The sequence below is a fragment of the Elephantulus edwardii genome, unplaced genomic scaffold (assembly GCF_000299155.1).
Source record: "Elephantulus edwardii isolate Elephantulus edwardi_28Jun2011 unplaced genomic scaffold, EleEdw1.0 scaffold00121, whole genome shotgun sequence".
NCBI lineage: Eukaryota > Metazoa > Chordata > Mammalia > Macroscelidea > Macroscelididae > Elephantulus > Elephantulus edwardii.
In genome coordinates this window covers 5721475-5744042 of record NW_006399871.1, presented here as the reverse complement: position 1 = coordinate 5744042, position 22568 = coordinate 5721475, and the positions used below count along the sequence as shown (strand labels likewise).

The following is a 22568-nucleotide window of genomic DNA, read 5'->3' as shown; positions in this document are numbered from 1 at the left end:
GGCTGGATTTCTCATAGTTCATGCCTGGAGTTACATTAAACCTGCTGGAAGCTAACAGTATTAACCAGAGGCCTTGGCTGATGAGAGGACAGGCAGAAAATTATACCTCAGTCTTTAAAATTACATCATTGCTCTTTAACAGTTTGTAGAGTGGTTCTTGACAACAAATTTTCCTAAGGCAATACATCATGTGTGTGTGTGTGTGTGTGTGTGTGTGTGTGTGTGTGTGTCTAGACAAGCTGTCTTTATTGCTGGGGTGCAATGCATCTTTTGATTTCTTGACTGTTGTTACCATGAATGTAGATTGTGGGTCCAAGTAAAATAAAATTATTGACATCTTCAGTCTTTTCTGTTTGTCACAATGCTACCTGTTGGTCCAGGGGTGATCATTTTTGTTTTCTTGATGTTGAGGTGTAATCCATATTGAAGGCTGTAGTCTGATCTTCTGTACCAAGTCTTCAGATCCTCTTCACTTTCAGCAAGCAAGATTGTGTCATCTGCATAAAGCAGATTGTTGATGAGTTTTCCTCTAATTCTGATAATGCATTCTTCATATAGTCCAAATTCTTGAATGATTTGCTCAACATATAGGTTGAAAAGGTATGGAGAAAGGACACAAAACTAACGCACACTTTTCCTGATTTTAAATTATGCAGTGTTCCCTTTTTCTGTCCATACAACTGCTCCTTGGTCTAGCTATAGATTTGGTATGCACACAATGCACACAAGTGATTTGGGATTTTCATTCTTTCCAATGTTAGTCATGACTTGTTATGACCTACACAGTAACCAATGTAGCACAAGTAAATGTCTTTTAGTAACCTCCACTTTCAGCCAAGACCCAGCTGACATCAGCCATGATATCATTCCAAGGTCTCTGAATCTAGCTTTAATTTCTGAGAGTTCCCTGTCAATGTTCCAGCTGTTTTTTAATAATCTTCAGCAATATTTTCTTTAGGATGCATATCCTGTCTCCATACCTTTTCAACATGTATGCAGAGCAGATTATCCGAGAGGCTGGGCTCTATGAGAATTGTGGCATCAGGATTGGTGGAAGATCTATTAACAATCTGCGTTATGCAGATGACACAACCCTGCTTGCTGAAACTGAGGAGGACCTCATGCACTTGCTGCGAAGGGTCAAGGACTGCAGCCTTCAGTATGGACTGAGGCTCAATGTCAAGAAGACAAAGATTCTCACCACTGGACCAATTGGCAGCGTCAGGATGGATGGTGAAGAGATTGAGATTGTTCACAGCTTCAGTTTGCTCGGCTCCACAGTCAACACTCTTGGCACCAGCAGTCAGGAAATCAAAAAGCGTATCACGATGGGAAAGTCTGCTGTTAGGGACCTCTCTAAAGTACTCAGGAGCAACGGTGTCTCTCTGGAGACTAAGGTGCACCTGATACAGGCCATGGTATTTGCAATCGCTTGTTATGCATCAGAGAGTTGGACAGTGACTAGGGAGGACAGAAGAAGAGTGGATGCTTTTGAGCTGTGGTGCTGGAGAAGAGTACTGAATGTACCATGGACTGCCAGGAAAAAAAACAGATTCATCTTGGAGAGGATTAAACCAAGCTACTCCTTGGAGGGAAGGATTCTGGGTTTTCGTCTGACATACTTTGGACATGTTGCCAGGAGGGCCGGGTCCTTGGAGAGGGACATCATGCTTGGGAGGGTGGAGGGACAGCGCAGGAGGGGAAGACCCCCTATGAAATGGATTGATTCAGTGACTGGGGTAATCGGGATGGGTGTGTCAGAGGCAGTGTGGTTGGTGCAGGATAGAGCAGGGTTTAGGGCTGTTGTGCATAGGGTCGCTATGAGTCGAAAACGACTCGACGGCACATAACAACAACAACAACAAATATTTTCTTTGCATGTGATGTTAATGATTTGACATACAAGATTTTAACACTCAGATTAGTGTGACAGTCCCCAACTGCCACCTCTACTAATACCCAGTTCACAGCCAAGGAGAAACACTCCAGGAAGATTGTTGTGTGTTGTGTACTGTCGAGTCAGAAGCAACCCATAGCTGATCTGTCACTGGGTTTTCAGAGGAAGTAAATAGCACTGAAGGAGACTGTCCATCCTTAAGCGGAGAAGCTCCTGGAAATGAGCCACATACGTTTGGGATTGCAATGCAGTTTCTTACCACTAGGCCACCAAAGCTCTAGTGAAGTGAGCTACTAAATCAGAAGACTACATTTCTCTGATTATGTGAGTCCATCAGTTGTTCCATGAGAGAAAAAAAGAGAATTCTCCCTCCAAGTCTTTTCCTGTCTCTGAAAACCTATTGGAGGGTTAGCTATGGTAATGAGTTGTTGGTTTCTGGATTTTTTTAAGGGAATCCAGGAGCTCTGATTGTATAATCCACAGAATGATGAAAACTAAAAGACTATGTATGCATCTCCCAATATTATCGATAGCCTCAGAGACCCAGTGGAGGGTCGCTATGAGTCCAGGTGAATGAACGGTACTGAACAACATAGCAACAATGGGAACTCATGTTTGTAAAGAGTGTGTATGACAGCAGAATCAGAGCTGTCATTGTTATGTCTTGTTGCATTGGAACGGACTCAGCTGAATTCCAGAGGAGACTGCCCATTTTTCTTCTACGGAGCAGCTGCTGGGTTCCAACCGCTGTTAGGCTGGCAGCACGCATCTTATCACTGGACCACAAAAGCTCAAGAAGCACAAAAGATGCTACTTGTTGCCGTCAATTTTGGCTTGGGATGGACTCCTTAGGTGGAGAGTCAGAGTAAGAGTAAGACCATTGACGAGATGGACTGACACAGTGACTAACAGTGAGCTCAAGTGTGGTCAGTGAGAATGGCACAGGATGGCGCAAGGTTTACAGCAGTTGTTTACTAAGTCGTAGAGGAGTCGAATGGTACATAACAACATATTGAGATTTTATTTTTTTTCCCCCCTGTATTTAGGAGATTATGAAAAATCTGAATTAAGGGCCGTGAGCCTCACAAAACAATTTTAAGCAGATAGACTCTAAGACTCTATTATCCTTTGCTAAAACGATCCGTTCTGACGCCTCCTCAGTCTTCTTTCCACACCTGATGTCCCCATATCCAGTCTCCCTGGGGGATTCCCTAGCCATTGTTGTCTGGGCCAATGCTTTGATCTTATCCCGCGATTTGGGGAGAAAGGAGCCTGGAGAGAAGGGGGGAGGGAGAGGGGGAGAGAGAGACAGACAGAGACAGAAACAAGAGACACACACACCCCCTCCCCCCCTTGCTAGAAATAACAGGGCCACGAGGAGCTGACGTGCGCGCGCCCGTTAGTGACGCACTTCCGCCCCCTGAGCTTCCGCTTCCGCCCTCCGTTTGTGCGCATGTCAGAGAGTGTACTTCGCTGATTTGGTCCCGCGGGCGTCTTCCAAGTCTCTCGGCGAGCGGACTCGGCCCCAGAGAAGGAAAAGGAAAGGCTCTGAGAGGGTGTCCTGCTTGTGCTGCTTAGGACCTGGGGGCTCCCCGCCTGCGGTCCCCAGAGTATATCTGATAAGACGATGGAAGGGAGCAGTGAATAAATGAGGAAATGAACAAGGGCTAGGAGTCATTTCTGGAAATGAAATGCCTGGGCCCCGTCTCCGACGTCCGGATGTCAGTCTTTTCCTCTCGCCGTCGCCAGTACTATCTTATCCTGAGGTTCAGACCCTGGTTTAGGATCCGCCCTTAGAGGAGAAGGCAAGCAGTGTAACTCCCACTACACTGACAGCAAGCTGCTTAAGATAATGAGGGAAACAAGAGGTCCTGAATTTGGACTCCTAGCTTCCTAGACTGTAAGAGAATAAAAGTTCTGTTTGTTAAAACTATCCATTTGTCCTACAATCAGGAGAGGATAAAATAGATGAATAGGACCTTCTAAGAATCAAGTCCCTATGCTCATCCAAAAACTTCTCCAACAGGGTAAAAAGGGAAGCCACAGACAAGGAAAAAATATTTGGCAATGATATGTCTGATAAGGGATTTATATCTAAAATTTATAGAAAAGGTAAACAACCCAATTGAAAAATGGGCACAGGATATGAACAGACACTTCACCAAAGAAGATATTCAGATGGTGAACAAACACATGAAGAAGTGCTCAAAATCCCTCGTTCTAAGAGAGATGCAAATCAAAACAACTATGAGATATCATCTCACCCCAGTAAGAATAGCAAAATTCAAAAGAGCAGCAAACAACAAATGCTGGAGAGGTTATGGAGAAACTGGAACCCTTATTCACTGTTGGTGGGAGTGTAAAATGGTGCAACCACTATAGAAGGCAGTATGGCACTTTCTCAAAAAGTTGCAAATAGAAATACCATTTGACCCAGCAATTCCACTACTGGGAATATACTCTAAAAAACGCAGAACTGCCACTCAAGCAGATATATGCACACCCATGTTTATTGCTGCTTTGTTCACAATAGTAGAGTTGGAAACAACTCAAGTGCCCATCAACAAACGAATGGATAGAGAAGCTGTGGTATATTCACACAGTGGAATACTATGCTGCATTGTAAAACAAGGAACCAAAATTTGTTCTTTTTCCCCCCCAGACAAGATGACCAATCTTGGTGTCAAGTGACCCAAGGAAGACAAGGCAAGTCAGAGAGGCTGCTCATTTGGATTTTCCATGTGGGACAATTGAAAGTACACACTGAAGAACCCAACCAGATGAAGAGAAGATGATCCGTACTGTAAACTAGGGATGATCGCTGCAGCCTGATGGCTTGCTCTGGACTGGATGATGCTTATGGATGCAGATGCTCAAAGTCTCCAATTTGAACAGAGGATCCTTCAGCAAAAGGGACATGTTTGTTTCCTCAGAGTACTGATTTGATAGGGATTGGCAAATCATTAATTGGCTGTCTAAAACAGGGATGTTAGTGCAGGAGGCATGAAGTAGCTGGTTTACACACTTTACAAAAGTAGCAATTGATGGGATGGCTATAAGATAGAGGGGAAAACACCTCGCAATATGAAATGAATGAAATAGAATGTAAATGAAGGGCTGTATGGAACACACTGTAAAGGCATGAGACACTATCTGAACAAGAAAAATTTTAAAAAGTACACAATGAATGAGGAAGGAGGAAAATAGGAATGACTACATGAACAATTCACACAAATACAGAAACACACAAACACTGCCAGGAGCACAGTGTTATTTTAATTACATTTCTGAGAAAAATGCCTCATAAATATGAGTTTGAGAGAGCCTTACATGTGAACCTGAATGTTTTGGTGAGAAGCCTCATTGGTGTGCTCCAGAAAGCATGAGTTGCAGCCAGATTTCACTCCCTGTAAAATGCCAGACACTTCACCTGCAGAAGAAAATATCAGAATGCAGTGAATGTGGGCAATCCTTTTCTCAGAGATTGTCTCTTATCCAACATCTGAGGATTCACACAGGAAAGAAGCCCTATATCTGTAGTGAATGTGGAACTTGTTTCTGCCAACAATCTAATCTTAGTCAACATCTCATAGTTCATACAGGAGAGAAATCTTTTAAATGTAATGAATGTGAAAAAGGCTTTCAAACAAAAGCAGTCCTTGTCCAGCACCTGAGAATTCACACTGGAGAGAAACCCTATAAATGAAACAAATGTGGAAAAGCCTTTGTCAGAGCCCATCCCTTACCTAACAGCAGCAAATTCACACAGGAGAGAAACCTTATAAATGCAGTGAGTGTGACAAAGCCTTCAGTCAGAGCATATGCCTCACTTGTCATCAGAGAAGTCACTCAGGAGACAAGCCTTACAGGTGTAATGAGTGTGGGAAAGCCTTTAATCAGAATGTGTGCCTCACAGTGTCAGAGAACTCATTCTGGAGAGAAGACCTACAGACATGTCAAATGTGGGAAAGCCTTAGTCAGAGCTCTTTCCTTGTGAAACATTCGAGAATTCACACTGGAGAGAGGGCTTATAAATACAATGCGTGTGAAAAAGCTTTCCGGAAGCAGGCACACCTTAGTGAACACTACAGAATCCACACTGGAGAGAAACCTCATTCCTGCAGGCACAGGTCAGTGCTGTTCGACATCACAAGCTTCATGCTGGACAATATAATGAGTGTCACAATACTTCCGTGGACTTGCCATTTTCCTCTACATTTCTGAGATTTTTAAGACTCCTCTTCATCAGTTGAGCTAAATGGTTTATGTTTTGCTCCTGAGATAATACCTCAAAAAATAATGGGTGTATTTTGGAAAATACATGCTTTGTTATCTCTTTAAAAGGGAAAGTTTCACCTAAATGCAGAAGACTTTTTGAAGTATTTCTTTTAAGAGGTATATACTAATTAGGTAGTAAGTTTATAGAAAAATTGATTAGCATCTTAAAATATTTTCAGCTCTAGCAATTTATTTATAATTAAGTGCACTCAGATATTTTTAAATATAACTTTCTTAACAGCTGCCTGCTCTACTGTGTGAACGGATTCTATTTCTTGAGAGTTATATTTTGTGAGCCCTGATGAAGCACATGGAAAGCTATCAGTATTTCAGTAAATAAAAAAAAATCTGTGTGTGAGAGATAGTACCAAGACAATTATTTATTCAACGAAAAAAGTATACCAAAATAAACTCCAGATTAAGTGTGAAAGAGAAAATGTAAATAACAAATAAAAGAAGAGCAAGAGAATGTAATGCTTTAATTGATCCAAGGCATGGTTCAAACTCACCAACTTCTCTGCAGGAGAAAGGTGGGCTGTCTCCTCCCATGTGATTTACTGCCTCTGAAAATCCACTGGAGGGTCAGCTATGAGTTGGTTCAGACTCAATCACATAACCACATATCAACAACAGAGGCTGGGAAACAGTGACATCAAAAAAAGCAAGGGATTGCTGGGTTAGAGAATTTATATTTTTAAAGAATTTATAAATTAAGACAAAAATATGACTAAACTAGATGAAAAGGTTAATAAAAACCAAATAAATGTATGTATGCATGAAATATATGTATGTATCCATAAAACAATGAAAAAGTTTAACATCTTTTGTAGCGCAAAGACAATGTCAATTAAACTTAAGTATTAATACATCAAATTATTTTAACATACCAAATTTCTACAAATTAAAATGTTGCTGTCAGCCCATGCCTTTTTGCAGTTATGGTCAAAGTGAAATTGGTTCTCATAAATGGTCTAAATAGTTAAGTGCCAACATTAACATGATCCATATCCTTTAATGCAGGAATTCTGTTCCTAGCAATTTATTCCTTTTTAAAATTTGAATGGAAGTTCACAATCATATTGGGGGTTTTTTCCAAACACTCATGGTCATTTTATTTTATAACATTAGTTTTAGAGGATTCATGTAATTACTGTATTACAATGCCTAATCAAACTCTAGTTACATTAGCCACTTATCCTAAGGGAATAATCAGAAATCCCTGAATTATTTTACTACACTTATTTTTTGGTTAGGACTGCCTTCGGCTGCATGTGAGAAATGTGATGGAGGTTTAATTGCTGGCAGTTATGCTGCTCATGTACTAGGCTTAGTTCACAGCTGGGACAGCAGTCCCAAGCTCCTCAGTTTCCAATCTGTCCTCCAGGCAGGATGAAGGGAGAAGTGTAAAAATTCATGCCTTCCACGTCTGTCCTTGTATCAGCTTCTGTGTCTTAACTCCCACAGCTGAGCCATGTGACTGACAACCCATGACAGAGCTAGGAGGTGTTTTTATTTAGATGTTATAATTTATTGTGTGTTTTATTTAGGTATACTATTATCCCTCCCACTTAAAGCAGAGTTCTAATAATGAAAAGTATGCAATAGATGGCCTATTTAATAAGGACATCCCTTACACATTTTGGATTTTTTTCTGTGGAAGAATGCTTCTATTAAGTGAGAAAATGGACACAGAACATATATAACACAATTTCAATTTCATTTTTTAAAAATATAATTTACATATACATCCTCAGACAAGGAAAGTAACAAAATATTAATACTATTTTCATCCAAGTACTGAAGAATCAACAATTTAGATCCTACTTAATTTTTTGTTATCTTCTACAGTGAACTTGCATTACTTTTATAAAAGTAGGAAAAAGATGTTTTTTTAAAAACCAACCCATAAATTCCCAAAGAAGTCTAAGTCCGAAAGATGTACAATTATTCATCTTCATCGCCAAAAGAAAGGAGGCTACTGTTCTTGATTTTCATTTGTGAGTTCTTTTTAACTGAGTCCAGCTTACTGCTTCCCTCTTCATCTGTCTTCTTCTTTTTTGAACTTGCTGTTAAACCTGAATATTTTTCATCAGAGGGACGCTTCTTGACTGGTTTGCGATACATGATTCTCCCATCAGCAGTAGTGGGCTCCTCATCTGTAATAGATACAGAATTAAAGAAGTTTCCCCCCTTTGCCTTTATAACTGTCAGTGAGTTTCCAACTCGTGCTGATTTAAGGTGGGTTGGTGTAGAACTAGATTCCAAGTAGGTAGGTTGGGTGTTCCCCTCCCCCCATAAGTTGACTGCCAAGCACAAATTTCTTCTGGGAGAAGTCTCAAACCTCCAACATTCTGATTAGTAGCTGCGCACACATGTCCACCACTTAAGGGCTTCTTTTCTTTGATATACATATAACATATACACCGGTGCATGCATGCACACTCCCTCTCTCTCTTTCACTCTCATATCTTTATAGGAAAAGTCAAATGGAATGAAAATGTGATGCTGTATTAAGGTGGTTTGAGTCAAACCAAGTCGGTTTGACCTTCTCCACTGGCTCCAAACATGTACTTACTCCATAAAAACCTCACCAGAGTATCCATCATTTGTTGTGCCAAATTAATTACAATTAGGCATATGTACTTTCAAAAGTGATTGTCTGGAACTCCAGCATTTCTGCCTAGAACTCTATAATAAATGTTTAGCAATAAAAATACAAAACAAACCATTACACTTCAGGTACTTAAACACTCAAAGTCACTACCATAGAGTCAGAACTGACCCTGGCTGACCTTCCAGGTTTTCAAAGGCTGTAAGCTGCACAGGGGGGAGGCTGCCCTTCTTTCTTCTAAATGTAGCTGCTGGGTTCAAATCACGTGCATTTGGGTTGGTAGTGCAACTCTTTATCCACTAGGCTTAGTAAAAGCTCCCCTTTAGGTACCAACTAATCGAAGAGACCTTTTGTGACTGGTTTGTAAATGAACAAACTTTTTGCTTTTACTTAAAATTCACCCTTGATCCTCATAAGAAACTCCATGTTTGTCCCATTTAATGATGAGAGGCTGAATATTTTACTCAAGATCACACATCTACTTTTTAAAGTGCCAAAGCCAAGATTTAAAGCTGAGCCTCTTCAAATCATGTACTCCTACCCACCACACTGCATCCTGCCCACCACACCCACCAAACACCACACCACACTACTGCTCATACTACAACCATCTCATACTCTAGGTCCTCTAGTGTTAGTTAGAAAAACCACTCTTGTTTCAGACATACCTTCTTTAGCTGCCTTTATCTCTGCTTTAATTTTCATGACTTCTTCAGCCGACAAGTCTCCTTTTCTTAAAACTACCACTTGGGGCTGTTCATCTTCTTTGTCACTGCGATCGGCATCATCTTCTGGGAGCTGAGGCTGGATTCTCTAGAGGGAAGCATAAACACAGTCTGTAGGCGGCTGACCTTGACCCAGACACAACCCACTGGCTCTATGCTGAACTGAAGCTATGACAATGAGAGCAGTAACATCACTGAATAAATATTTTTTTTGCAAGGAATTTTTCAAGTAACTCCAAAGAGCACAAGCTCTCATATGAGGGAACAAGCCCACTGTCAGGCATCAGGGATTCCTGTGTGGTGAATGATTCACTTCTATCTCAGAGGACCTCTGCTTTCTGGACTGTTGTCACTCACAGCTTCGCCAGGATGGTGAGAAACTGTGTCTGTCCTCTCTGTTCCTCTCTCACCTCCATCGTTTCTCAGAGTTAGAAGAGAAAAAAATAACCAAGCAGCCACAAAGTTTAAAAAGCTGCAAGTAATAGGTACCCTGCTCATCCCTTCTCTCGTCTAGTAGCCTCAATTTTAGTGCAGCTGTTTTTTATGTATGTTCAATCATGTAGGCCAATCTAATACTGTATGTACAAATGTACTCCCTGGTTACTTGCTCTTTCTCCTTATTAGTGCAAATGATCAGATTTTAGTAAATATAGAAAAGTACTGTGTTTTTACATATAAGCTGATCATATATATAATCCTATTGCCTGAGGAGTTGAGTGGTTTGTAAAACCAGCGTATATAGTGCATATTATTTGCATAAAACACATCAGGACTAAGTTAATAGAAAACATGGGCACAATGGTAACAGTTTGCTAGTGACAGATACCATACAAGTCCCATTCCTTGATCTTTTTATTTAAAATATCTTTATATACTTTGAGATCCATATAGAATTACTTAATTAAAAAAACAATCTGGTGGGATGCAGGAGGGGGAGAGAAAGGGGCAGGGAGAAAATGTGTAATAATGAATAAATAAAAGAGAAGAAGAAAAAAAGCCAACCCAGTCTGGTATTTAAGTGTCATTAGGTGTCACTGAGGCACGTGGTTTGAATCCACCGGCTGTTCTGCAGGAGAAAGATGGGCAATTCATCCAGTGCAATTCACTGCTTCTGAAAACCCGGTGGAGAGTCAGCTACGGATTGGATTGGTTCAGACTCTATCGCCACAACCACTAAAACATATGTCCCTGAGTCGCCTATGACCCAGAGTCGACTTGAGTCCGTGAACTATGGCTGGAAACCTTGCTCTGCCCTGAACCATTCTTTGACCTCTGCCATGCACAAGCCCAAGTTCCCTATTGCAGGCACTGTGGCAATTCATCTTGTTGAGGGTTCTCTCTCCGCTGACCCACCACCTTTTGAAGCATATCTCCTTCTGAGGACTGGCACCTCCTGCGGTATTCCCTTGACTGATCAAACGACTGCTTCTTGGTCTATGTACAGGTTTTGCATTAACACAATTAAGTGTATTGTAATTTCCATTTTTCTCAATTTATCTAGAATTCATTATGAGAGGGGAAGACCCTCTATGAGATGGATTGATTCGGTGACTGGGGTAATTGGGATGGGTGTGTCAGAGGCAGTGCGGTTGGCGCAGGATAGAGCAGGGTTTAGGGCTGTTGTGCACAGGGTCGCTATGAGTCGCAAACGACTCGACGGCACATAACAACAACAACAATATAAATAAAGCCTTCTTGTAGTCAACAGAACACAAAATAAACACCTTTCTGGTATTCTCTGCTTTCAGTGGGAATCTATCTGCCATCAGCAGTGATATCCTATATATGGTTATTACAGGATTTGTCTGTCCACTCAAACCAAACTTAATGCTATCCCGTTGATTGCATTAACTATAGGGATTCTACTGGACAGAGCAGAAATGCCCCTTACACTCTGCAAGGCTGTAATCTGAATAGGAGCCGACTGCTATGTGTTTCTCCTGTAGAGTTAAAGAACCAACCACAGAACCACCAGATACCCTAATTTTCTTACCAAATCCACTGCTGTCAAGTCGATTTCAACGCATAGCAACGCATAGTGGATTCTGAAGTTGTAAATCTTTACAAGAGGAGACGGCCCATCTTTCTCCTGCTGAACAGCTGTTGGAGTTGAACTGCTGACCTTTTTGGTCTGCGGCCCCACGGGTTACCCACTGTCAGTGGCGTGAAAAACCTCTCATTGCCGTTGAGTCAGAACTAATAGCTGACTCTCCAGCGGGTTTTCAGAGGCCAGGTGTTCCAACTTGGCTACTGTCCAGAGGCCACAAAGGAGCCAGAAGGAACATCAGGAAGGCTAGGTGGGCGATGGAGCAAGGGAAGCGATCCAGAGTCCTGGCCGACTACGAGCACATCCACCCATTTTGTCCCTACTCTAAATGTCCAAATCTGCTCGATCAGTGAGTGCACAGCGCCTTCTCTTTAACACTGCTGTGCGCTGCAAAAAAGAAGTCACTACAGCATCTGGCTTGCAAGTCAAGGAAGCAACATGACAGCCATGGATGGCGGAGGAAGCCGCCGTCTCCCAGACACCGCGGCCGGCCGGGACTCACCTTGGTCTCCACGGAGGGTCCTTTCTCGTAGCCGACCCTCTCCTTGAAGCGGGTCAGGAAGGCGGGCTCGGCGGGCCGCACATACGACACCAAGTTACGCTTGCTCATGGTCGGGTTTGGAGACAGCGGCGCCAGGCGCTTATTTATAGCGCCAGGCGGGGGCGGGGCTTCCCGTGACGTCAATTGGGCGCGCCCCGCCCCGCGCGCGGAGGCTTCGGCTGCGAGGCGGCCTCGGGCCAACGTCCGCCCCGAGCGCCAAATTCAAACCCGCGGCCATCTTGGCGGGGCGGGATCGGGGCGCGCGGCGCTGCGGGGAGGCGGGGGCATCGGCGGCATCCGCGGCATCCGCGGCCTTGGCCTGGGATCCTGACCGGCAAGTGTGGGTGCCATGGCGCCCGGCTGCAAGAGTAAGTCCGGCGCTTCGGCTCCGTAACCCTGCGCAGCTGTCAGATACGATAGCGGAGGCAAGGCTGGTCCGCGGGCGCTCGCGCTCAGAAGGGTCCGTGCGAGAGGCCCATCCGAGCAACGATGAGTGTTTGCAGTCTCTGTACCTCTGAGACTCCGGCCTCTTACCTTCCATCTGTATATTGGACGCATGCGAGGAGCCAGGCATCGTTCTAGACATTTGGGGTCAGCAGCTGACCGGAACTCTTGGAAGGCTTTGGCGCCCCATGACACGCTCCTGTTGTCCCCTTGCTGTCTTTACCTTTGTCCCTTTTACGTGCTGTTGGCCATTTGGGTCTTGGCCTCTTCCCGCTCTGATCTGGGCTGTTTCTCCGAGAAGCTGCCCGGGTATCTGCTCTTGCCTTCACTCCCTGCCTGAGAAAATGCCTTTCTTGCAGCAAGGAGGACTTTTTCTTTTGTTCCAAGTTCTTTCTACTTTTGGAAAAAAGGAATACAGCCCTTCCTTAGATAAGGGTATTTAAAAGCACCGATTTCAGCTCACTTATTATATTCTCATATCCCCTGGTTTTTCCAGGAGGCTCATGCAGATTCTTCCCTTTTGCACACACAGGAGCGCTGTCATTTTGACTGCTGACACCCCCTGCGAGTCGGAATCGACTTGATGGCTGCTTTGATTTGGGATCCCTTGACACAGTCTTGTTTTCAGAGCTGATTTTTGCACGTTTGAAGTAACCTTGATGCTGTTGATCCACCTCGGGAAGAAGATAGGACAAATTTACAAACTTGGAAGCTTAGGGGGCTATTTCACTCCATCCTGTAGGGTCTTTATGAGTCGAAATCAACAGGATGACACATTCCTATGATAAAGAGTTCTCTGAATATGGTGGCTGGAAATGAGGACAGTCTTATGGGCATGATTGAAAAGACAATCTTAAAAAGGATTTTGACATTTGAAGCCTCCAACAACGTTAATATTTCTCAGTGTCAGTTATTGACTGACGGATGCATTTGTTGTTTTATGAACCTAGTTGTTATCCTTGTTGAACATTTCAGGTTATTATCCAAGCATCTCATACTCCCTTATATTTCATATAAAAGTTTTTTTCTCAAATAAGAATGAGCATATAAGATGATCTACTTTTTTTTTTCCCCTTTTTCTATCTAACAAAACGATGATGGGATCTTGATCGGAATTGCGTTGTATTGTGCTGATTGTGTTTGGTAAGATTGCCATTTTGACAATGTTAAATCTTACAGTCTGTGAACATGGTGGAGATTATGAGGAATGTGTGGGATAGGGCAAGGTCTGGATCTGTTGTTCTTAGGATTGCTCTGAAAGTTGTATTCGACTTGATGACACCCAACAACAAAGTCATTATGGTTTTCCTCTCTTTTATTTTAAAGAGGATTATTAATTTTCTTGGAGGTTGTCTTATAAGTTGTTACTTTATTCTAAAGTCTGAAACATTTCCCTTGTCTCAAAATCCCCTTCCTCTCCATTTAGAAGTTCTGTAACTACTTATTCCCCTTTTTTGCATTGTAGTTATTAGTTTGTTGTTGTTAAGTGCCATCGAGTCGCAGGCGACTCATAGCTACCCTATGAAGGAGAGTCCTCGAAGCTTGGGTGCCTTTCATCCACTCTCCAGGTTTATAGGGTTTCCAGAGGCAAGCTATTATGGAAGTGGACTTTTAATCAGGGAGCTCCACCCCACTCTCTGTCCTCATTGGGTAGCCAACCATTAATGCATTTGACACAATCAGTGGTATAGTGTTCACCCTCACAGCAACCAAAAGTGACCGCAGTACAGCAACTTGTACACCAGGGCTATACGACCTAGAGTTATTAGTTTAGTAATTCTTAATGTTTTACTACCTATCTTTGGATGAGTGTTAAAACTTTGCCTTTTCCTCTAAGTGCATCGGGAGCCTCAGCAGGATTTTAAATTGGACAGTGATTTGCTATGAGATGTACACACACAAATATACACACATTTATTTCAGTAACTGGTTGTTTTACTGTGATTTGAACTTAAGGTAAAATATAAGAATGATACAAGGAAGTTTTCTGTAATACCTGGAACCTTTATTAAGGTTAGGGAGCTCTGGTGGGTAGACTGTAGGGAAATGCACTGCTAACCCAAAGGCTGTATGTTGTCTGTAGCAGTTCGAATCCGCTGGTGGCTCTGAGGCAGGAAGATGCAGTCTCCTCCAGGTGCATCTGCAGCCTCAGAAAGCTGGTAGAGGGTTGCTGTGAGTGGGAACCACCTGAGAAGGAACCACTTCAGCAGCAGTGAATTAAAACTGACAATTTAAACTCACCCAGAGATGCTCAGAGATAGACCTGGCATTCGGCTGCTGAAAGGCCACAGCTCTGAGACCATGCAGAGCTGTTCTGCTCCACTCCTTCGGGGCAGCCATGATTTGAAAATGATCTCACAGCACCTAACAACAATTTATATTAATCATTTCTCATTTTGCCTGATTTATTTTCTCCTCCTCTCTTCTCCATCCACCCCATCTGTTTGTGTGTGTATTTGTACATGTGTACAACCAAAATTCCCTGCTGTCAAGTCAGTTTTGACTCATAGTGATTCTGCAGGACAGAGTGGAACTGTGCTATAGGTGTCTGAGGTTGTAAATCTTTCTGAAGCATCCTGCTTCATCTTCATCTCATGGTGTGGCTGATAGAGTCAAACTACCAATCTTTTAATTGGCAGCTGAAGCCCTTCCCACAGTGCCTCCAGACAGCTCCCTATACATGGATTATATGTTGTTGTTGATGGGTACCATCAAGCCTGATCTAATTTACAATGATCCTGTGCACACAGCGTGTGGCATCTTTACAAGTGTTGCTGCGAGGGAGACCCTTTTGCAGCCACTGTGCCTGTCAGCCCATCTTGTTGAAGGTTTTTCCTCTTTTTCATTGCACCTCTACTTTTTCAACCATGATGTCCTCCGGGGGATTGTAGCCTCCCGTTAGTTAACATGCCCCAAAGTAGGTGAGATGATATTTTGCTTCTAAGGAACATTCTGGTCGCATTTGTTGGTTCTTTGACATTCCATCATAGATTCTGTATTTTCTGCCTACATCACAACTCAAAGGCATCGGCTCTTAGTGCTTCTTCAGTCTTCCTCCTTAATTGTTTTCCAGCTTTCATAGGCCTGTGTGGTGATTGTTGTGGTTACGTGCAGAGGAGTCAGAACTGACGCATAGCTGACCCTCCAGTTGGTTTTTAAAGATGGTAAATTGCACCGGAGGAGATTACTTCTTTCTCCCATGGAGAGCTGGTGAATTAGAACCTTGGGCCTTTGGGTTGACAGCACAGTGCCTTACCACTAGACCATCAGGGCTCCCTCGTACTCATATGAGGCCACTGAAAAGAATTGTGTTGGGTCAAGTGCACTTTAAGTATTAAAGCAACATCTTTATTCTTTAGTGTCTTGAGGAAGTCTTTGCAGCAGATTTCCCCAATGCAAAACATTTACTTTCATGGTGTATGAGAGAGGGAACTTGATGGCATGGGCCTTAGGAGAGTTCCACTGCTGATGCATGCTATGTCTCTCTAGAAGGTTTTGTTTGTTTGTTTTGATTTTTTGATTATTATTATTTTGTGTATGTACCGTCAAATCAGATCTGACTGGTACTAGAGAAGACTGCCCCTCCTTCTCCAGCAGAGCATTTGGTGCATTCGAACCACATACCTCTAGGATTAACATTTACTTTCTTGATTGCCACTTCCAACAGTATTGCTTCTAGAACAAAGTAAAATTAAATCCTTCACTAAAATACATAAAATTTGTATGCATTTTTATTCTCTGAACCATTTGTAGGTAAACTGGAGGTATTGTATACTTTTGCCACTAAGTAGTTCAAGGTTATATAATTCACAAGTCATCATATTTTGCATTTATCTAATGTCCCAACAATATATTTTTATAGTTATTTTCCCCTGAAACCAAATTTAATATAGGATTTTACATTGCATTCATATCTTACTTAAAAAAAATAAAATAACAAAACCAAAATCCTGCCTGCTGAGTTGAGATTAGATGGAGTCATGGTCGGGAAATTAGAGAAGCAAGTATTCTATTGTAATAACTCAAGTAAGCTATGTAGCTTGTAGCATTCTGGATGTATTCTGAAACTGGAGTCAAAAGCATGTTGGATATGAAGTATGAGAAAGAAGGGAGTCAGGAGTAACTTTAAGATTTTTTGCTTGAATAATCGGGAAGATGGAGTTACTAGCTGAAATGATGGTGTAGCACATCTGGGACAAGGGATCAGGAGCTTAGTTTAACATGTTAAATTGGAGACATTGCTATATTAGGCATCCAGTTGAGGGCGCCAAATAGCAATCAGATATAAACGGAAGCATCAGGAGAATGGTCTCAGGAGAAGGTTTAAATTTGAAAATCATCATTTTATGGGTAACATTTAAAACCATGTGATTGGATGCCATCAGTAACAGAGTTGATGTGGGCAGAAGAGAAAATCCAGGGCTGAGCCTTGAGTCTCCCGCTGTCGAAATGTCAGGGAGACTGAGGAGAGGAAGATCAGCAACTGAGGAATAGACCATATGAAAATGGGGTGGGCTTTCATCATGGATTTTTAAGCTAATGTTTTCTTGTCTTACTTTGTAGCTGAATTACGCAACATGACGAATACTCAGTCTAACCAGTCAAGGTAAGAAAATGCTTTTAATGATGAGGCGCCAAAGAATTACTGATTTTGTTTCTGAATGCTCAAGTCGATTAAAACTCATAGCAACCCTGCATGATAGCAGTCATTTTTCATCTTCAGGGGAACAGATTAACTTTCAAAACTTCCACAGAGCCACTGGATGGGTTCAAACTGCCAACCTGTGGTTAACAGCTGAGCATGTAACCAGTGAACCTCCAGGGCTTCTTAGAAAGTCAGGATGTTCATAATATTTGTAAAATAAGCATTTATTATAGTAAGAGATGCCTCTTAGACACTCAAGGAGATCCAGAAATTTTCTGTAAAGAGAGGAACACCAGAAGTATACATTGACACTAGATTCAACCAAGCTGTTAGGGCTAAAGGAATGTTGGGAACTCTGGTGGCCAAGTGGTAAGGAGTTGTGCTGCCAGGACTAATGCATGTAGTTTGAATCTACCAGCTGCTCCACAGGAGAAAGATGAGCAGTCTCCTCCTGTGCAATTTACAGCCTCTGAAAACCTGCTGGAGGGTCAGCTATGAGTTGGTTCAAACTCCATGGTAACCAACAACAGCATTGGGAAGATTACTCATGTAACTATGAAAAACAGAAAAATTATTGGAGATATTGCAAAAAGAGGAGTCCCTCAGGTTGGAAGGCATGCAGAAATTGAGGCGACAAGAAGCTGCACTGCAATCCTAGAGGTGAGCGGTTCAAATCAGTCAGATCCGATTTGAGGGTACACACACACACACACACACACACACACACACACACACAATTGAGGAGGAACATCTGTAGACATCCATTAGTAGTTGGAACATGGAATGTACAAAGTGTGCATTAGGGACAATTGGAACTTTTCGAAAATGTGCATCAACTTGCCTGCCTATGATCACCTGGCTCGGCAGCTGTGCCTTTGATTACCTGGCTTGGCAGGTGTGCTGTAGTCATTTTCTTGATGAGATCTTACAGAATTACCGCCGTGGTGACAAGCCACCACTTGTCTGAGTTTGCTGGGATGCTGGAAGCTATGCTACTTGCATTTCAAAGACCAGCAGAGTTCCTCATGATGGACAGGCTACAGCAGAGATTCCAGACTAAAACAGACTAAGAAGCCGAACTGGCCATTCCTTTCTGAAAACCAGGCCTTTAAGCCAGATAGGCCGCAGTAGAACATTACTGTGTAAAGTGCTGGAAGGTGAACATTTCAGGTTGGATGTTATTTAACATGTGACTAAGGAAGAGCGACCTCAAAGGACAGCTTCCCGTAATGATGGGAATGAATTAAAGCTTTCACCCAGTGAAGGCTCTTCATCTGTTGATGTGGCAAGACTTAGATGAAGAGAAACAGCTGCAAACATCTATTAATAATTGGAACATAGAATTTGTGATGTATATGTAAATCTAGGGAAACTGGAAGGTGTCAAAAAAGAAATGGGATGCGTAAAGATTGACATCCAACACAATTGTGAGCTTAGGTGGACTGATAAAATTTTGTATCAGACAATCCTATGATGTACTATACCTCTGAATTGTGGAGTGGGTGAGGAGTATTGAATATACTATGGTCTGCCAAAAGAATAAACAAATCTATCTTGGACACAGCTTTAGTTTGCTTGGCTCCACAACCCTCTTGGCACCAGTAGCCAGGAAATTAAAAGACATATAGCCATGGGAAAGTCTGCTGTTAGAGACCTCTGCAAAGCACTGAAGAGCAATGGTGTCTCTCTGGAGACTAAGGTGTGTCTGATACAGGCCATGGTCTTTGCTGTCACTTGTTATGCATCGGAGATTTGGACAATGACTAAGGAGGATAGAAGGAGAATTGATGCCTTTGAGCTGTGGTGCTGGAGAAGAGTATTGATACCGTGGACTGCTAGGAAAACAAATAGATTCATCCTGGAAAGGGTTAAACTGGGCAGCTCCTTGGAGGCAAGGATTCTGAGGCTCCGTCTAACATACTTTGGACATGTAAGGAGGGACTGGTCCTTGGAGAGGGTCATCATGCTTGGGAGGGTGGAGGGACAGCGCAGGAGGGGAAGGTCCTCTATGAGGTGGATTGATTCAGTGACTGGGGTAATGGGATGGGAGTATTAGAGACAGTGCGACTGGCACAGGACAGAGCAGAGTTTAGGGCTGTTGTACATAGGGTCGCTATGAGTCGCAAGCGACTCGACAACACATAACAACAACATCTTGGACAAAGTGCAACCAGGATGCTCCTTGTAGAATGAAGGATGGTTAAACTTCTCACATACTTTGAGCATGATGTCAAGAAGAGCCAGTTGTTGGAAAAATACATCATGCTGGAAAGGTGGAGGGTCAGAGAAAGAGAGAAAGCCTCTCAGGAAGATGAACTGACAGTGTAAGAATGAACTCAAGCTTGTTGGAGATTATGAAAATGGAGCGGGAAAGGATCAGGTTTCCAACATGTTGTTCATAGCACGGCTTTGCGTCATAGCCGACTTGACAGCACAGAGCAGTAACAGCTCCACTGTTGGGAAGGTTGTGATAATACCTGTTGGGAAGTAAAATCAGTACACTTGTAAGACTTCGAAAAAAAGAAATGGGGCAGGTACTGGGTTTTGTTGGGGAAGATCAGTATAGAAATCTTACACTAGAGATCCTTTTTGCTTTCTTTTCTCCGATAAACTAGATTTCACGATTTTTCTTTTGTGCTTAGTAATGAAGGTGATGCCATCAAAGTCTTTGTGCGAGTTCGTCCGCTGGCGGAAGGCACTGGATCAGCTGAGGGAGAGCAAAGCCTGTGCTTGTCTGCACTCTCCTCCACCACGCTTCGGCTGCACTCCAACCCCGAGCCCAGGATCTTCACGTTTGACCATGTTGCAGACATGGATGTCACTCAGGTCATGACAATTCTGGGAACTTAACTTTTCAGCTGAAACTCATAAGGCTTTGTTATGTGTAGAGATCTCATTTCTGGTATATCTCAAATAAGGAAGGTCAAACTTGCCTTAAACATTTTAAATTCTGGTTTTATGAAATAGTTTTCTTCCTTTATCGAAGTTGTACCAGAATGATAGAAACGTGCTTTTCTTTCTCTGTGCATCCATTGATGGAAATGAATGAGGATTTATTTTTCAGAGGCACTTAGATAATTGATCAGTACTATTGAGCTGCCTAATTTAAAGGACATGGTTACCATGATGTTAAAAACAGCTTTATAAATTAAGGACAGTTAAGTCAAAATCTAATCTGAGCTCTCCAATAGAACTTTCTGCAGTAGTAGAAATATTGTTTACCTGTGTGTTCACTCCAGTGGCCTCTAACTATATGATGTTGCTGTCGTTGTGTACCATCAGGTTGGAACAGACCCATAGCTGACCCTCTGACAAGTTTTCAGAGGCAGTTAATCACATGGGAGTAGATTGCCCGTCCTTCGCCCACCGAACAGCTGGTGGATTAGAACCATATTCCTTTGGGACTGCAGTACAGCTTCTTGCCACTAGGCCACTATTAAAATGAAATACATATAGTTACTCAGATGAACTAGCCATATATGGCTCCTGAGTACTTGCAATGTGACTGTATTGGATATCACAGATCTAGATTATTCCTTTATAGATTTGGATGTTTTTCTGAGATATTTATATCTTGAAATTTTGTTTTCTTCATTTATAAGACAATGCTAATAGAAATATAAAATGGACGAGATATATAGTTGTGGTTTTTTTTTCATTTCCTGTTTGTTATTTGCAATTGCATTGACTGTTACTCATGACCTTGTATATGACAGAATAACTCCTCTCATGGAAGAACAACAGTACAGTCAAAATATTTCAACATGTAATCAGTAGCTGCTCTGATAGCCTAGTGGCAAGAAGCTGTGCTGCAATCCAGAAGGCATGGGGTTCCAGGCCACCAGCTGTTCCTTGGGATAGGCAATCTCCTCCTGGGTATTTAACTGCCTCTGAGAGGAGGTTTAGCTATGGGTCACTTCTGACTCTACGGTACACAACACAATAACAACAATCAGTACACTGCAGATTTTTAATGACGTTTTCCATTCTTTCTTCACTCTTCAAAATCTGGTGTCTATGTTGTATTTCTACACCTGATACTGTTACACCACCTCTGATTTATGTTGTATCGGAGAAGTGCTCTATAGGGCTCTCTGGCCTGTGGAACTAGATTACCAGGCTTTTCTTCTGCATCACCCCTCGGTGAATTTGAACTGTCAACTTTTGGGTTAGTAGCCAAATTTAAACCATTTGTTCTACTTAGGCACTTGTTTGGTTTTTTCCCCTTTCTCTTTAAAATACTTACAGCATGTGCCAATTTAGACAACCTCAATTGACTCCTGGCTGCCATATTAGACTCCTAGGCCTGGGATTATATACACAAATATTGCTTATTTAGTACAAGTTCCTAAGGAGATTACTGAAGAAATAATAAGACTATGTTTTATGTTCTCACATATGCATGCAGAATACTACATGAAATTCGAGATGTGAATTTCTGCATGTGAAGTGTAAATGTGAACTTTAACTCTGCAGTTATCTGTATAGGAGATTAATGGCTATAATTATGTTCAAAGTTTAATCATCTTAGATGCTTTAGTCATTTTTCTTTAGTGTGTATAATTTTCCTGTTATTTTAACACATGAGTAATAAATGTAATTCCTTGTATTAAAGGATGTAATATGGGAAAGATGTTCTTATTTTCATGAAATGTTAACATGTTTGGTGCTTCTATTTTTAGGAGTCTGTGTTCTCAGCTGTGGCCAAGAGCATTGTGGAATCATGTATGAGTGGTTACAATGGTACCATCTTTGCATAGTAAGTCATTTATGCTGTTGTTAAAATACTGTTGCTGTGTACTGTTGAGTTGGAACTGACCCATAGCTGACTTCCAGTGGGTTTTCAGAGGCAGTAAATTGCATGAAAGAAGATTGTCCATCTTTCTCCATGGAGCAGTTACCTTAAAAAGCAAGTGACAAAGGACCTCTGGTGGCCTAGTGGCAAGAAGCTACACTGCAATCCCAGAGATACATGGTTCGAATCCACCAAATGCTCTGCTGGAGAAGGAGGGACAATCTCCTCCTGTACCAGTCAGATCCAATTTGATGGTACACACAAAAAATAATAAAATAAAAAAAACCAAAAAAAACAAGTGACAGGCATGAATATTCACCACTATGTTAACGAGGAAGGCTCCTACAATACTAAGCACTTGTATTAGTTATCTATGCTACTGTAACTAATGATCAAACTTAGTGGCTAGAAACAACAGAAATATATTATCTTAGAATTTGAAGGTCAGAAGTTCAACGTAGGTCTTCCTGGACTAAAATCAAGAGTGAACTGGCCTGCATATCTTTCTTGAAGTGCTACAGGAGATTCCTTTTCTGACTTCCTCTAGTTTCCAGAGACCGCCTGCATCTCTGGATGCTCTCCCCC

The 22568-nt window shown here is 42.1% G+C and overlaps 2 protein-coding genes across 2 annotated transcripts in view; one reads left to right on the top strand and one right to left on the bottom strand.

Annotated features, from left to right (window-relative positions):
- Window positions 1-8119: 8119 nt before the first annotated feature.
- KIAA1143 (KIAA1143 ortholog) lies at window positions 8120-12168 on the bottom strand. Its single transcript, XM_006892976.1, has 3 exons — window positions 12061-12168; window positions 9455-9599; window positions 8120-8331 (listed from the first exon to the last, which is right to left on the bottom strand). Exons 1-3 carry the CDS (start codon window positions 12166-12168, stop codon window positions 8120-8122), a joined length of 465 nt encoding a protein of 154 aa, XP_006893038.1.
- A 280-nt stretch (window positions 12169-12448) lies between these two features.
- Window positions 12449-22568, top strand: part of KIF15 (kinesin family member 15) — a 48925-nt gene continuing 38805 nt past the window's right edge. The window contains 4 exon segments of the mRNA XM_006892975.1: window positions 12449-12467; window positions 17107-17149; window positions 19831-20014; window positions 21871-21947. Of these exon segments, the coding sequence (XP_006893037.1) occupies window positions 12449-12467; window positions 17107-17149; window positions 19831-20014; window positions 21871-21947 (323 nt within the window).